Source organism: Malaclemys terrapin, chromosome 15 (assembly GCF_027887155.1).
Source record: "Malaclemys terrapin pileata isolate rMalTer1 chromosome 15, rMalTer1.hap1, whole genome shotgun sequence".
NCBI classification, from domain to species: Eukaryota; Metazoa; Chordata; order Testudines; family Emydidae; genus Malaclemys; species Malaclemys terrapin.
Genome location: NC_071519.1, coordinates 22,281,389 through 22,297,197, shown reverse-complemented (window position 1 = coordinate 22,297,197; position 15,809 = coordinate 22,281,389). Strand labels below are relative to the sequence as shown.

The following is a 15,809-nucleotide window of genomic DNA, read 5'->3' as shown; positions in this document are numbered from 1 at the left end:
CAATGGCTCTTAAATTGGCCCTTTTGTGTTGTCAGGTGATGACACACCTCCACGTGATTGAGGAGAGGATGAATCAAAGCCTATCTCTGCTCTACAAGGTACCGTATGTGGCTGAAGAAATCCAGGATGAGATCGGTTAGTATATCTCTATGCTGGTGTTGATACATTAGGACAGCCCTTCCTCCCTCCTTCCCCCCCCCCCCCCCCACAATACCAAGCCCACATTTCTTAGGGCAAAGTGTGCCCCAGAAAGATCATTGTCTAAGAGATTCAAATCACCAGGGCCTGATGAAGTGCCTCCTAGAATACTCAAGGAGCTGACTGAGGAGATACCTGAGTCATTAGCAACTATCTTTGAAAAGTCATGGAAGACGGGAGACATTCCAGAAGACTGGAAAAGGGCAAATATAGTGCCCATCTATAAAAAGGAAAATAAGGACAACCCAGGGGATTACAGACCAGTCAGTTTAACTTCTGTACCTGGAAAGATAATGGAGGAAATAATTAAGCAATCAATTTGCAAACTCCTAGCAGATAATAAGGTGATAAGTAACAGTCAGCATGGATTTGTCAGGAACAAATCATGTCAAACCAACCTAATAGCTTTCTTTGACAGGGTAAAAAGCCTTGTGGTTGGGGGGGGGGAAGCAGTAGATGTGGTATATCTTGACTTTAGTAAGGCTTTTGATACTGTCTCGCATGACCTTCTCATAAACTAGGGAAATACAACCTAGATGGAGGTACTATAAGGTGGGTGCATAACTGGTTGGAAAATCATTCCCAGAGAGTGGTTCACAAATGCTGGAAGGTCATAATGTGTTGGGTCCTGCAGGGATAGGTTCTGGGTCCAGTTCTGTTCAATATCTGCATCAATGATTTAGATAATGGCATAGAGAGTACCCTTCTAAAGTTGGTGGACTATACCAAGCTGGGTGGGGTGGCAAGTGCTTTGGAGGTTAGAATTAAAATTCAAAATGATCTGGACAAACTGGAGAAATGGTCTGAAATTCAATAAGGACAAATGCAAAGTACTGCAATTAGGAAGGAACAATCAGTTGCACACATATAAACTGGGAAGTGACTGCCTAGGAAGGAGTACTGCGGAAAGAGATCTGGGGGTCATAGTGGATCACAAGCTAAATACGAATCAACAGTGTAACGCTGTTGCAAAAAAAGCAAACATCATTCAGGGATGTATTAGCAGGAGTATTGTAAGCAAGACACAAGAAGTAATTCTTCCACTCTACTCCACGCTGATTAGGCCTCAACTGGAGTATTGTGTCCTGTTCTGGGCACCACATTTTCAGGAAAGATGTGGACAAATTGGAGGAAGTCCAGAGAAGAGCAACAAAAATGATTAAAGGTCTAGAAAACACGACCTATGAGGGAAGATGGAAAAAATTTGGGTTTGTTTAGTCTGGAGAAGACCACTGAGAGGGGACATAATAGTTCAAGTACATAAAAGGTTGTTACAAGGGGGAGGGAGAGCAATTGATCTTAACCTCTGAGGATAGGACAAAAAGCAATGGGCTTAAATTGTAGCAAGGGTGGTTTAAGTTGGACATTAGGAAAAACTTCCTAACTGTCAGGGTGGTTTAAGCACTGGAATAACTTGCCCAGGGAGATTGTGGAATCTCCATCGTTGTCCAACTTGCTCTTAAAAATCACCAAACACCTGTCAGGGATGGTCTAGATAATACTTACTCCTGCCATGAGTGCAGGGGACTGGACTAGATGACCTGTCGAGGTCCCTTCCAGTTATGAGTCTATTCTCTAGTTCAACCACAAGTGATCTGGCTGATGCAGGCATTGAATGGTAAAAATTCTCTGGCTTATGCTATATAGGAGACCAGCTGTTGTAAAGGTCCCTTTTGGCTTTAAACTGTGAAGCTAGAAGTCTACAAAAATTTTGCAATAACTCTCAAGTCTCCTTTCTTCCCTGCCCCTGGGTAAAAAGGAGATCCCTGCCCTATATCGGAGTGTCAGACTCTCTCTCATTTACCCCCACCATACACTCCTTAGCTCAAACGTCTCTTGGTTCAGATTGTGCCACCGCCTCTAGCCAGTGTCTTTATTGATAGCTCAGGATGGTGATCCTCCTTCAGAGTTGACACAAGTCTTAAGTCTGACAACCCACAGGAAAACCAGCTTCCCTCACTGCCCCATAACTACATTTAAAGGATCATGCACCCCTCCTTTCCCCCCAGCTGACTCAGTCTATCTGTACTCGATCCCTTTTATTCAAAGTCTACCACTCTTCCATAAGCACTCGGCTACTACACTGATGGGTACTCATATGAAAATCTAGGTAGACCTTGTGGGAGAATTCTAATCTTAAGCAATGCAAGGTGTGGAAACAAAGGGACACAAATTGGCATGGTCTAAAGAACAAACATTAGCTGGCTGAGTTATAATCCTAGTTCTGGTGCGTTGTAGCTTCCTTAAGGACCAGCTGCACGCTGCTGCTACACAGCACATTACCAAAATAGCAGGAGTTTTCTATAGGGCAAGGAGGCAGCTATTGCCTTTCTAAAACCCTGGCCATACAGAAGATGATTCAAACATTCTTTGAGAGAGGCTAGGAAGTATTCAGGTTGGTTCAACTTAGTTTCCCATTGCAGACATTCATGCTGCAGCCTCTGCAAACTAGGATCTCTGTGTGTCACAGTCCCTATAAAAGACTACCAGCTAGCACCACTGAATTCTGAGAGGAGCAAACGTTGTTCTCTGAAGCAATGAGGAGTTCTAGCAACTGCATGCAGTATAGGAAACAGTTTCTTCCTCCTCTTACTCCTCTCCCTGGCTGCTTGTTCACCCTTACAGATGAACTGCTTCAGGAGCAGCGTGCTGATATGGACCAGTTCACATCCTCCATCTCAGAGTCCCAGGTGGATGTCCGAGTCAGCTCTGAGGAAAGCGAAGAGATACCCCTCCAGGAGGGCAAACCCTTCCGTCCATTCCAGGTGAAGACCTTCCCAGCCTTGCCTGGACATGAAGGTACGTAGAGCCAAAATTGTGCATTGGTTTTAGGGAACCTGAACACGTTCAGCTTAAACTGACATCAGAGCCCATGCAATACAGTGTGCTCTATCCCCCTGTGAACCTTCAGGGCTGAAGCAATTGCCCCAGAAATGCAGAATTACGCATGAGAGCACTACTGTCAAAGCTGCCTGTATGATGTAAAACCTAAGCAGGGTCCTAAGCTGTCCATCTCATCAGAAGATGCTCTGGGACAGCGCCAGTGCAGCTAGTAATCTGCAATCCCTAATAGCCATCTTAGTTTGTCCTTCATTCCGATGCTGTTGGCCATTTCCGGAGTTCTATTAATTTCCCTTTGCAGGGTGTGCTAATTTTTGCTTTTTTGCTTGATTCTGGAATTCTTTCTCTAACCAAAATGCTCCAGTGTAACATTGAACTGTGTTGCCAAAAACTGCTGCAGAGCTATGGGGGATTCTTTTTAATCAAAGGGTGTTGACAGCTGGCATTTGTGTGGCTTTTTTAATATTTTTTTAAAATGCTTGAACAGACTAAGCTGTAACAAAGCTGTAAAATAAAAGCTTTATCCAGGATCCGTCAGAAATCACGCACAAGCCTTTTTTCCTTTCTCTCTTAATCTCCTTTTTCTGCTATTTTTGTTTTTGTTTTCCCTCCTGCTAGATCCTCAGCCGGATTTGTACCATCCAATGAAAAAAGGTTGGTTCTAAGCTGCTCCCTCAGTGTCTCCCATCACTCCCCTACCTTTACAGTGTTTGGTAGCTTCATTTTTAGTTTCACCATCTCACCTTCTTTTCACCTTCCTTCTCTCTGTGTAGATGACCAGGGCTGACTTAGCCATGCCCTGTTTTGCTAAACAAACAGGTTAGTTTGACTGCATCAGTGACCTTTTGCCAGCCTATCGCAGGGATTCTAGGAATGCATAATTAGTTACTTTGCCCCCCCAAAGCAATTTAGGTTTAGCAGTGCCCATGGGAATTGTGTAGCAGTTTACACCATCTTATTTTGAGAAATGTTTAGCACTGGTTCAAAGAAATTTGACTGCACGGAAGGTAAATCCAAATACAGACTCTGTTTCGTGTACTGTAGTGTCCCTCCTATCTGGTGACAGCACTAAGACAGGAGTGAGGAATCACTCTGGCACTCAAACAATACCCAACAGGGCATGTATCTCGTGGGACCTAGTACCATGCAGGCAAATGATTCATTCATCCACTCTGCTTTATAGTATCCTTTGCATCTTCCGTTTTTAACATCTAGAATTTCTTTGTACTGTGCTAGTTCTCACTGTTCATCTATTTCTGCTTATAGGTGTACCAACATTGCTAGCTCTTGCTTAATTTGTGTAGCAAAGGACTCTGGCTGAAGGGAGATTGACTGGGCTGTAAGGGGGGTGGAGAACTGACACTAAACCAATTGCTTTAATTGGTTAAATACTATAGAATCCGACGTGGCTTGTCTACTAGTCTGTGTGTGCTTTCTCTAGGAGAAGGCAAGTCTTGTAGTAAAGTTTGTGTATGAAGACCTTTGCTATTTAATTGTGCTCATGTAGCATGCTGGAAGTGATTCCGTTTGCTTCAACTTGCTTTTGATTCTAAATTTGCTGCAAAATTTCCACAGGGGAGAACTTTTTTTTTTTAATTGTTTTTAGTAAACACACAAGTTACTGTTGTAGTCCAAAGGCTGGATGGGCTGCAACTCGGTTCATTTTTGAATATTTATTTAACTGCAACCGAAGTGAGCTCCATTCGTGGTCTGGAACAATTGGCAGCTGACTGACTGTGGACATGGTACTTTCACATGGATTTCAAGAAGCGAAGAACAGGCCAATCTTTTCCCGTTTAAGTAAATAGCAAAGCTCCCCCTGACTTCAGTGGCAGAGGATCAGGGCCTACATTCTCCCTCTTTCAGGATATTCCATAAAAAGCTGCTGTTTCCCAGGGATGTATATAATCTAACCAGCTGCATCTCTGAGCTCTAAGAAGGTGGGGCTATTTAACAGGGCACAGCACTAGAATTCCCAGCTTAGGGTCTGCTATGTTGGCTCCTTAGAATTGGGCAGAGCAGCCACAGGCCAGGGTTGACCAGATGCTTCTCTAGAAAGACTTGTGGTTAGTCTCTCCAGAAACTCTAAACCATTGACTTTCACAGCAACATGACCCACGTGTGCAGCCCTGGGAAGTGACAGGCGACTGTCGCTGTGCCTAGAATCTGAATGTCTCCAAAGAAGCATCTGGGGAAAGGGATGCAATAAAACCCCAGCCGCTCCTTGCTGGAGTGAGGCATTAGTTTCCTTGGCATTTTCAGGCAATAAAAGCTGTCACGGTGAATGCTTGCCCTGGAGCCAACTCTCCTTTCCTCCCCCTCTGAGAACTTGCAACAACTCCAGCAGCGAATATAATGCATTAGCCAGGCTGCAAGCTCAGCAATTGCAGAGAGGTGCGTTCAGCTAATTAGAAGTATTAAGTGCTGTATGTAATATTTTCCCCACATGCCTCTCTCTGAAACTGGAGGCTCAGCTGAGTTTGGCTTGCAGCCCCATTGTCCCCTTTGGTTTGTCATAGGTGTTGTGAAGGACACTTGTTTGGCATGCCCCGATATTTGATGCTCGCCATCTCCCAGGTTGTTAACTGTAGATCTAGGTTGTGTTGCATCAGCCTTTTCTGTTGTTGATCTGATCTATTTATAAAAGCTCCAGATCAAACTGTTTATGCAGAGCAGCCTGTTGTTAATTGATGATCTCCTCCTTTGCAGCCCACACTAGATTTCAGCCCAGTCATGGATGAGTGATATTCTGATACAAGGACTTAGCTTATCATTTTCTCCTCCCTTTCTCTGGGATTGATCGCTTTTGGGCCTGTGCCAGTGACGGGACAACAGCTCATTACAGAGCTGTGCTGGGTGACCTTGCGACTCCTGTTCCTGAGGCACTTGCTGATGTGCTTGATCTTGACAGAGATGGTGCTGACCATGCTGTTGTGTAAAGTGCTCCCTGTGCACTGTTCATGGAGAGGAGAGTGTGTTCTGCCTTCCTGGAGTCATGATGGTCAGCGATGTTCTCTTCCACTCCCTTTCTTTGTTACCATAACAATTTTTTTTTATAGCAGAATAGTTGTGGTTTTACACTCCAACACCTTTTTGTGCATCCTCCCCGCTCTAGTCACACCCACCGCATTTGTCGTCATCAAGCAGGAAACCCCCAAATCGTTTCACTGTAGCTTAGCACGAGCTGCTCCCCCTCCCCCCCCCGAAACATAGCATGAAGAAGGGCTAGTAATTGGCAGCCTGTGCTCTGAATCTCACTAGCAGCAACAGCCCTGCGGAGAGTAGGCAATCTTTCCTAGTTGCCACTAAGGTCTGAGTGACGTCTGCCTACATCTAACTTAATACTTAACATTTTTGGCGTAGGTTCTGGCATAGCTGATCTGGATGGACTGATCGGGGCTGAAGAGAAAGTGATTAACAGCAAGAACAAAGTGGATGAGAATGTGGTAAGCCCTCTGCCTGTATTTTCTAAAGCACAACCTGACTTGAAGACTAATTAACATTAGTGGCTTATTTCCACGCCTTTTTCCTGCTCACGGAATGTCAGTGTATTCATTATCCATATGGTGCAGGGGAGTTGCGGTTTTCTGACTAACATAGTTTCCTAATACTGTTTAGTGTTGCAAGTGTGGGAGGACAAGGGAAGGGGGAGATCCAGATCCCCAGTTGTAGAATGACTTGAAGTGTCTGGTTTAGAAATGGCTTCCCTAGATAGAAACCAGAGCTCTTCGATAGACAATGAAACCTGCTGAAGACCCACCTTTGTTAGGCAGCCGCCTGTCTTAAGACCACATCAAATGTACTGAGTGCTGTTCTGCTCCACCTCTACTATAAGACCACATCTACTAAGCAGGTGATGGTTTTGGTGACCCTTTTCAGTGGTTTAACAGGCTTTGCTGTACATTAAAACTGAAAGACAGTTACAGGGACACAGTAGATACACTGTTTACTGGTAGGATTGGTTCTATCTTCAGTGGAATGAATGAGTTGAATTCTAGTTGCAGCCACCTGGGTAAAATCAACACTGGGGTTTGACTTCTAAATTCATTTTAAAGCCAGGAGGATAGATTTATATAACACAGCTGATGTGCCCAAAGCAAATGCCTGCAGTTGAACAAAGGTCCTTGAGATATTCTCAGCTTGGCCTCAGGTAACTATTCCTGCATGTTGTGGCACCAGCACAGTGACTATAAATGGCTGATGGCTATCCCTTTCTTATGAGAGGGTGAGAAGATGGTGGGGATAGCAGAGTTGAGTGGCTGTTGACCCAGCAGAAGCACTCTGCTGCATTGTGCAGAAAAGGTCTCTTCTCCAACCGTGCGATCCTGTGCCTGTTGTTCCTGGCTCCTTGTATAAAATGCCTTCGTGACTGTTTTCAGGTAATTGATGAAACCCTTGATGTGAAGGAAATGATTTTCAATGCAGAGCGAGTCGGTGGACTGGTGGATGAGCCGGTATGTATGTGGCCACCCAAAAAAGGGAATAGCCGTTAGCGAATCCCAAAATCAATTTCAACGTCTGGTGTTTGTGTCTCCACTTACTCTGAGACGTCGCTAAAGTTTTGGGAATGGCGGAACCCTGCTGACACCTTGCAGGGAGTGGCATTGCTCTGATTTATTCCCTAGAACTACAGTTCTAAGTAGCTACCAATAAAGAGGATGACACTGACTTGTTTAAAAATGCCTTGTGGGACCCATAAGCAGCGTGGGTCAGCATCTTGTGGGAAACCGTTTGAGTTAGATTCCCTTTTTACCAGGCAGGGAGATGTTAAATATTCAGGCTGCCAAGCATAATCACTCATGTCTCCATATCACAGATGGTTTAAGACCTTATTGGTGGCTACTTCCTAGGGTGGCATTTAAGTCTCTCCTTTCCCACCCCCTCCTCTTTCTCTGCAGGATAATGAGAGTTCCCTTCGTGAGGACTTCAGTTTGAGCAGCAGCGCCCTCATCGGTCTCTTGGTGATTGCAGTTGCCATAGCCACAGTCATAGTCATCAGTTTGGTGATGCTAAGGAAGAGGCAGTACGGGAGCATCAGCCATGGGATTGTGGAGGTGAGACACCGCTTCTGCTCTACTAGCTGAGCAGGGGAACTGTTAGCATTGCGTTCGCTTGTGATGCTCACACCCTTGTGGGCAATAGCCTCCGATTTAAGCATCTCCGCACCTACAGGGTTGTGGCTTATGTCTTAGCCTGCAGGTATCTTTTTCATTAGTGTCATGTTGGGATCTGCCAATTAACAGTTGTATTCACTCATCACCAAGAATTCAACTCCATGTTCTTGTCTGGCTGAAGATGGGATTTGGCATTAAATGAGCTTTCAAGTCTAAATCTTGAGCCAGGGACTAAACAGGTCTGATCTATAGTAATTCACCCTCCACACAATGTAGCAACTGTTACAGTGCATGGAGCTGGGAAGCAGCAGCAACTCGATTTTATCCTAGCTGTAATGGTGACTTAACCTGGTGGCAGATGGGCTGCTTTACCTCTGTCCCCAGCGTGCAAAATTTGGATCTGTCTCACATGGGCATGAGAATCATATTTGTAACATGCCGTTTAAGTGACCTAAAGAAACAGCCTTCTCTGTCCAGTGCTCAGTCTGGAGCAGAGGACAGGCAAGAGAAGGCCTTGGTAGCTGGGCAGCTGCTTCTGAAACAATGAAAACTGAATTTTTCAGCTACTGCACCACTTGTCAGGGAATAATAAACAAGCTGCTTCCCGTGGCTGATGGCATTTGTTACATCTTGCCACCTATAGTTCTAGCACCTTCCCAACAGCCATAGTTGCAAAGAAGTTAGACCTGCAAATTGCTGTGGGGACTCCATTGACTTTGGTAACTGTCTGGTCTCTTTAAGGTTGACCCAATGCTTACCCCAGAGGAGCGGCATCTGAACAAGATGCAGAACCATGGCTATGAGAACCCAACTTACAAATACCTGGAGCAGATGCAGATTTAAAGGATCTGAAAATGCAGCAGCCCTGACCAGCAAAGGGGCAGGGCAGGGAGGGCCAAAATGGTCCAGCGTTTTGGATCGACTACTGACCAACAGTTGCTTCAAGAGGACTTCATCTTACATTCAGAACTCCTGGATCATTAAGACTATAATTACTACTGTAGAGTTGCAATTTCCATTCTTTTAAATGGGTGAAGAAATGATAATATAACAATATATGATATATAAATCTTCTTAAATGGGAAAAATGGATCTATTGCAGATATTTGACTGAGATGTAGTTTTTCTTTTTTAAAAAATTAATCTGAAATCCCCGGTTCTGTTTTTGTCGTCTGATACAAGCACTATATATATATATAAATGGGAAATGTTGATTTTTATTTCCGATAGACCACTTGTATATTGAAGGTCATTTGTACCAGCCACATTGTATAAATGAGACACGTGTGGCTCTTTGGTCATTTTGGCTTTTATATATAAAGCAGTATTCCCTTTTTTTTTTAAGTGAATTTTGCCAGAAGTTGCAAAGAGATTAAATAGGGTTAGGAGCTGTGAGAACATAACTAAGGGTGCAATGCAAAAAGATTGTTAACGAACAGCTTTATAAAAATCCCCTGCTGCCTGCCAGTGATCTGTGCACTTCTGCGGCATAGCGGTGTGGTTTCTAGGAATCTAGACTCCCTGGAGGCAAGGAGTTAAAAGGCTTCTAGCATCTTTGTTTATAGCCATTCTAGTGGAATGTTAGAACATGGTTGTTCTGGAGTCTGCACATTCCCCTTATCTTCTGAATTCAGTCTTGCTGTACAGTTGGAAGTCTTTGATATTGAATTTAAATCCCTCCTTCTGATCCTCTAACCAGCCTCCTTCAGTGCCCATCTGGCATTAGCAGTGCCCTGTTGCTACTACTTTGTAACTTTCTCCAGTCCACCCTCCCCCCCTACCACATGGTAAGTAGTCTCTAAATTGAGGTTTTGGAGCTCTGCATCTCTTTCTGATGAGGCTGGGCTGTTCTGGAGTTGTGTGCATGCTCAGAGAATGCCCAAGCTTTGCAATAATCAAGCATCTGGGGAGCTGAATAACGTGGGATTTTACTTTAAGTTAGGGGTGGGTGGGGGGAAGAGAGAGGAAATGGATACTGTCTATTTTACAAAAAACTGGATGCATAGACCATGAGGAGAGCAGTGGGGTGTTGTTCCATTCACCATCATGTCTTTGTAATGCTTGTATAGTTGATGTTAATGCTCATGGCTTTTTTTAAATCTGGAGGTTCTGGTAACCTGTGGTGTATTTTTTCTATTTTCCTGTGACTTTGTTTTCCCCCCCCCCCCCCCCCCCTTCCGTGTCTCTTCCCACTATGCACAGATTTAACTTAACCTGCAAACTCCTTAATGTGGTCTGTGGGGAATGTACAAAGTTTAAACACATCAATAAACACTTTAACTTCCAGATCAATTCCTTTCTTTATTCATGGGCATTCAGGATCTTTTGTCTTTTCCCTCCTTGCCCTTGTCAAAGCCCAGGGGAGTTTTTCCCTTTTTTTGCACACCTACAGCTCCGGGTCATAGTTAGTCCTTGAAGGAAAGGACTGCTGCTCACTGCTATTGAGGGGGAAGTATTCTCCCCCTGCCCCTCCACTACAAAGAGCATCCACCGCACACTTGGCCCCTGCTAACCTTTGTGGAGGGAAGGGGACAAAAGCGATGTAAACCAACAGTGAGGACTACTCTCTAGCTGTGTATCTTCAGGCTGCAGCTGTCTAACAAACCAACTGCTCCAATGTCTGAGCCATGGCTGCTGTTCATGTTCAGATTGGTTTCCAAAATGCATTCCAAGTTAACTAGTTCTGAAATGCCAAATTCATTCCCTGGGTACAGGCTCATGCTGGCATGCTCCCTCAGAAGTGCCAGAACTACTCTTCTTCTTCGAGTGCTTGCTCGTGTCCATTCCATGTTTGGTTAGTGTGCTTGCCACATGCACTGGTGCTGGAAGTTTTTTTCCTTAGTAGCATCTGTAGGGGACTGGCTCTGGTGCCCTAGCGAGTGGCGCCCGCATGGCACAGAATAAGGGGCGCCACCAGCTCCTCCCCACCCTCAGTTCCTTCTTGCCACTGGTGCTGGAACTTCTGCTGCTTTGGATAGCTTTCGCTTAGTTCAGTTTGTCTCATGAACATTTCTTTGTAAAATAGTTTAGTATTTACCCTTAGTGTTAGTTGGTCCCGGATGGGACTCAGGCCATGTCCCTAGGCTGCTGTTAGCTGTTTAAGGTGGCTAGAAGGACACACAAGCTACAAGTGTAGCATCTGTAAGTTGCTCAAACCCAGAATGAAAAAGGAGAGACATCCCTCTCTGGGCACTCCCGATGGAGTCTGCGCTGACTCCAGCACTGGAGCAGAGGTCTGACTTGGCCCTGAGCAGCGCAGCATCAGTACAGAACGCCCTGCTGGTGCAGTCCACGAGCTGGCACTGATTCCCCTTCCCCGCCCTGGCCAAGCAGCCCAAGAGGTCATGTCTCCAATGCCTCGGCACCAGTCCTGTGACCAATCAGTGGAACAGGGTCACCAGTCACCTGCCCGCTGGCACCCATCACTGAGACACAAATCCCCTTGATCGGGGAGATTTTACTGATGACTGGTCAGTACAGGTCAAGCAGTGTGTGAGGCATAGATCGCCGGTCTACTGCCGCAGATTGGCCAAACGCTGAAGATCCCCAGGGTCCCGCAGGAGAAACTCATCCTGATTGGACAGGTTGGCGTCGAGGCACAGCGGCCAGCACTGTGAGGAGGAGGGCCGCTGGGCCAGCCGGTCATGGTCACTGCAGTGTCCATTCTGCTTACGACTCTGGTGCTGATCAGGAGTCCCCTGTAGCAGGACAGGCCCCAGCACCAGTGATACCGTTGACCTCATCTGCACCGCAACTGACCCTGTGGCCTCTGGGCCAATGGCCGGCAGCCTGGTACTCCTGGAATCCATGGGGGTTCAGCCTCCTTCCCCACTGTCGGAGTTTCCGGCAAGAAGGACCTGAGGGTGGGGGGAGCCAGCGGCACCACTCCAGCGGGTGCCAGAGCCAGTCCCCCTACAGATACTGCTAAGGGGAAAAACTTCCGACACGGTGCATGGCGCAAGCGCACACACCAAATATGAAATAGACATGAGCACCACATCTCAAAGGACACCAGTTACAGAAAAGGTAACTGTCTTCTAAAGCAAGCTGGCCATGCTATTCTGACTGCTCAGCCCTCCACTCACCCCTCTAGTGGGTAGTGGCAGTAGATACAATTGTGGATTTTTATAATACTATGATCTAGCTCTAACCTCCACCCTGGGAGAGCTTAGTTCTAATGTTTGGTTTAAATCCATGTCAGCAGGCTCTATTGTATACGAGAGTTGTCAAGGCTATTGTGTAGAAGTGAAGGGAGCTGTAGCATCCACTCTGTTAATTCATTCTGGGATACAAAGACTGACAAACCATTAAACCTCCTGTCTTGGTGTCAAGCCTTTGACTTGGCACCTTTTAAATGTCTTCAGAATGCTAAGAACAACAAAGTAAAAGTGCCTTTAAATCTATAGAGCAGCCCTTCTCCGTTTTAAGAACGTGACGGGCATGTTCTGCAAGCATCTCCCTTCCAATATATGTTTAAATGAATGGCCTCCAGGGTTCTCAGCTTTCCTTGAGTTTTGTATGTTGCTGCCTTCACCCTTCCCTCTCTGAATTGTGACCTCATGCATGAACTCTGCCTCTCCTGCATCATGCTAAAATGGCTTGTAGAGTCATTGCCATTCCCACATCTGGTTCCAAGACAGGATTTTAAGAGTTAATCTTTCTTGGACTCGGATCTGAGCACACCAGCTTCAATAGCTTTTAGTGGGAGTCAGGATGAGGGGAGAAGAGATGATGTAAAGGTTAAAATATATGGGGTAATATGAGTGTTTATCTGGCAGCCTTAAAGAGGGGCTAGTCACCCAGAAGTGCCATGTTGTGGATGAATTATTCAGAGTCTGTAGAAAAGAGCAGATGCTGTCCTAAAAAACTCCTTCTGTTGGCTTGTCACAACTCATTTAAATGGTGAGTTTCACTTTAAATGACATTGTAGCTCCTCATCCAAGCCTTGTTTGACAGCTGGACCTTCACTATAATGATCTGAAACACCCCCCAAATGATGGGTGTTAACATCTGGATCCAAAGTTAGGGCTTAGGTGTCACCTCTAACAGGTTATAAAATATTATGCATCAGACTTGAATTCAGGTCTGTTATAGGTGTCACATACTCAAAACAAATTGCTTATGATTGGTTTCAGTGCAGGGTCAAAGCTAATATTTATTTTTTTTTCTTTTAAGATGATTGGTAAGCCATCCCCAACTGACCCAAGCATAAATTATCCTCAGTATGATCTCTTAAGGAAATGTAGGCCATGGCCTAATCTCCCCAGGGCAGTTGTGAAAGCTCCATCTTGAGAACTAGACAGCACAAAACACAGAACAACAACTTTACACTCCCCACTGTAGGAGCAAGGACTACAGATGGAAGAGAACTTTTGTCCTATCGAACACCAGTCTTGGTGGTGGCTAGGAGTGAGCGTAGAACACCCATGAGACCCAGCAAGGTAGAAGATGGCATTCACCATGAGCTTGCTCTGTTAATCAAATATAGCAGAATCAGAACATATCCAAGACCCACCTATCACAGCACAATCAAGAATTTGGTATTTAGAAATAATTACTTTAAAAAAAAAAAGACTACACCTAATAGGGCAATTGGAGTGTCAAAGTACTTTACCATGGCAATTTATACCATACTGAACATGGTATCTGAGCACTTGAAATATGGTTCTCTGAAATGTATGAATGAAATGGTGGGGGGGGATGTTTGTTTTTACTAGTTTTCCAATCCTGTGACTTTTATATCCATTTTCTTGACCTGAATTAGGATGAAAAGTCAAACTTTTGCCAACTGAGAATCCCCAAAATTCAGCTTGAGTCAAAGTTTTGTTTAAACTTTGACCATTTTAAATTTTTTTTGTTATAATTAGTTTAAATTTCAAGTCATTTTGAACCACAATTTTTTCACAATTGAATTTTTCAACTCAAGCCTTAAGTCGAACAATTCATCTCAATTGACCCTTTCCTACAAAATGGCTTTTTTGTTGTTTTTTTGTGTTTTTTTGGGGGGGGGGTGTGAAAAAACATTGGAAATTTTCTGACCAGCTCTAGTTTTTATGTAATTGATTGAGCTAGCACCTTTCCGGGCAGCGGAGGCTTTGCAGGTAGGACAGCTTGTGGAAGGGGTGGCTGGAAGCAGGAAGTCCTTCCTCCTGGTTGTCCGGGAGGATCTTGCCTTCCCCAAGATTCAGGAGACATCAGTGAAACAGTCCTGAAAGTTCTGCGGAGTAGTGGAGCCAGGTTTTGTAATGTAGGGGAACTGGGCAGAGGGAGGAGTCGTCATTGGTGCCTATTTTTCAACTGAACAATAGGCTTAAAAAGATGACATACACTGGCCTAAAGGGCACCTGGATTAGTGTGGGGAGCAGGGGGGACTGCCCACCCTTTTGGCCCTGGCTCTGCAAGTTGTGGGAATAAGGGAACTAATGTCTGGGAATGTTCTGATCAACCACTGGTTCTACATCACTGATTCTGGCTTGGTCTAAGTGAGGGGAGCTCCCACATGGCCTGCTCATTTCTCTGGGTCTGGACTTTGCCCACAGGCCAGCTGGGAGCTTGGCCTTTGCCCTAGGATCTCGGCAGGCGCGTGTGTTGGGGACGAGCAATGCCCTTTACTGTGGCATTTCTGAGAGGAGAGGCCAGGGCAGGTGCTATCTTTCCAACCTGCTCCGAGAGCCAAACATCAATATTTTTGTGAGTGTAGCCATTTTGAGGAGAAAATCCTTGACCTCAATGAAGAAACAGAGACAAATCTTTAAAAGCCCCAGTGAAAGTGCTTCTCCGAAGGGAAACCTGCAGTCTGCCCCATGCCCAGCCTGGAGGCAGAGAATACAGGGAGAGTTCTTCCTAAGACCAGCCTGCCTCCTGTTGCCATGGGGATTACCCAGTGTGAAGACTGACTGACAAAGAGGGGACTTATCTACCATTCATTATTTGATATACTTTTATCCTGTCATGTCCTCCATCTCCCCCCAGAGAGCTCAACAGGGTCACAGCCATGGGAACAGAATGACTGACCTGCCAGAACTAGGATCCCGGGTGAGGAGAGCATGGGTGCTGAAGAGCTGCAGGATGGGGGTGGTGTGGGATGAACGTTTCCAGATGAAGGCTGAGGGCATCGTCGCACAGGGCAACAATCAACAGCAAGTGGACGTGCTGCTGCAGGGCAGAGCAGTTACGGATGTGAAAGTGGAACAGGAACCATGTCAAAATTCAAACCCCATTGTTCAAATGATATTAATGTCACTCAGCTGGTGAATCATCATGGACTGGTCTCCAAGTGTGCATGGAGGTTGGGCTACCATAATGGTCTAGCTGAGTCCCCCCCCTCCACCCCCCCCCCCATTGCATGCATGTGCAAACTGCTCCTCAGAGAAGGTAAATGAGCATGCCACATGTTCAAGTCTGATGGAACAAATCATAGAAGGGATGGGTGCCACCCTATAGATATTCTACTTGAATTGTAGGGAAAGGGGTAACCCATCCTACATGCTAAGAAAAGCATCACCACCACCACCACATTCTTTACTGCACCTCCAGCCACGTGGTTTGAATGTTTCCCCTCTATGTAAAAACCCCATAGCGATTCACTGGGTTGCTAACCTTCAACGAACATAGCCTGGGAGAATACAAAGCGATCCAGTCCCAGGGGGCTACTTG

General features: G+C 45.5%; 1 protein-coding gene across 4 annotated transcripts in view; it reads left to right on the top strand.

Annotated features, from left to right (window-relative positions):
* APLP2 (amyloid beta precursor like protein 2) overlaps window positions 1–10,439 on the top strand; it is a 70,818-nt gene extending 60,379 nt beyond the window's left edge. For 2 of the 4 annotated variants that reach the window (XM_054005757.1, XM_054005755.1), the window contains 7 exons: window positions 36–135; window positions 2,824–2,997; window positions 3,658–3,693; window positions 6,403–6,485; window positions 7,419–7,493; window positions 7,938–8,093; window positions 8,895–10,439. In XM_054005757.1, coding sequence (XP_053861732.1) covers window positions 36–135; window positions 2,824–2,997; window positions 3,658–3,693; window positions 6,403–6,485; window positions 7,419–7,493; window positions 7,938–8,093; window positions 8,895–8,996 — 726 coding nt within the window. In that variant the 3' untranslated portion in view covers window positions 8,997–10,439. The remainder of the gene's footprint in view (window positions 1–35; window positions 136–2,823; window positions 2,998–3,657; window positions 3,694–6,402; window positions 6,486–7,418; window positions 7,494–7,937; window positions 8,094–8,894) is intronic. The other 2 variants (XM_054005756.1, XM_054005758.1) reach the window with 1 other exon arrangement.
* The last annotated feature ends 5,370 nt before the right edge of the window (window positions 10,440–15,809 follow it).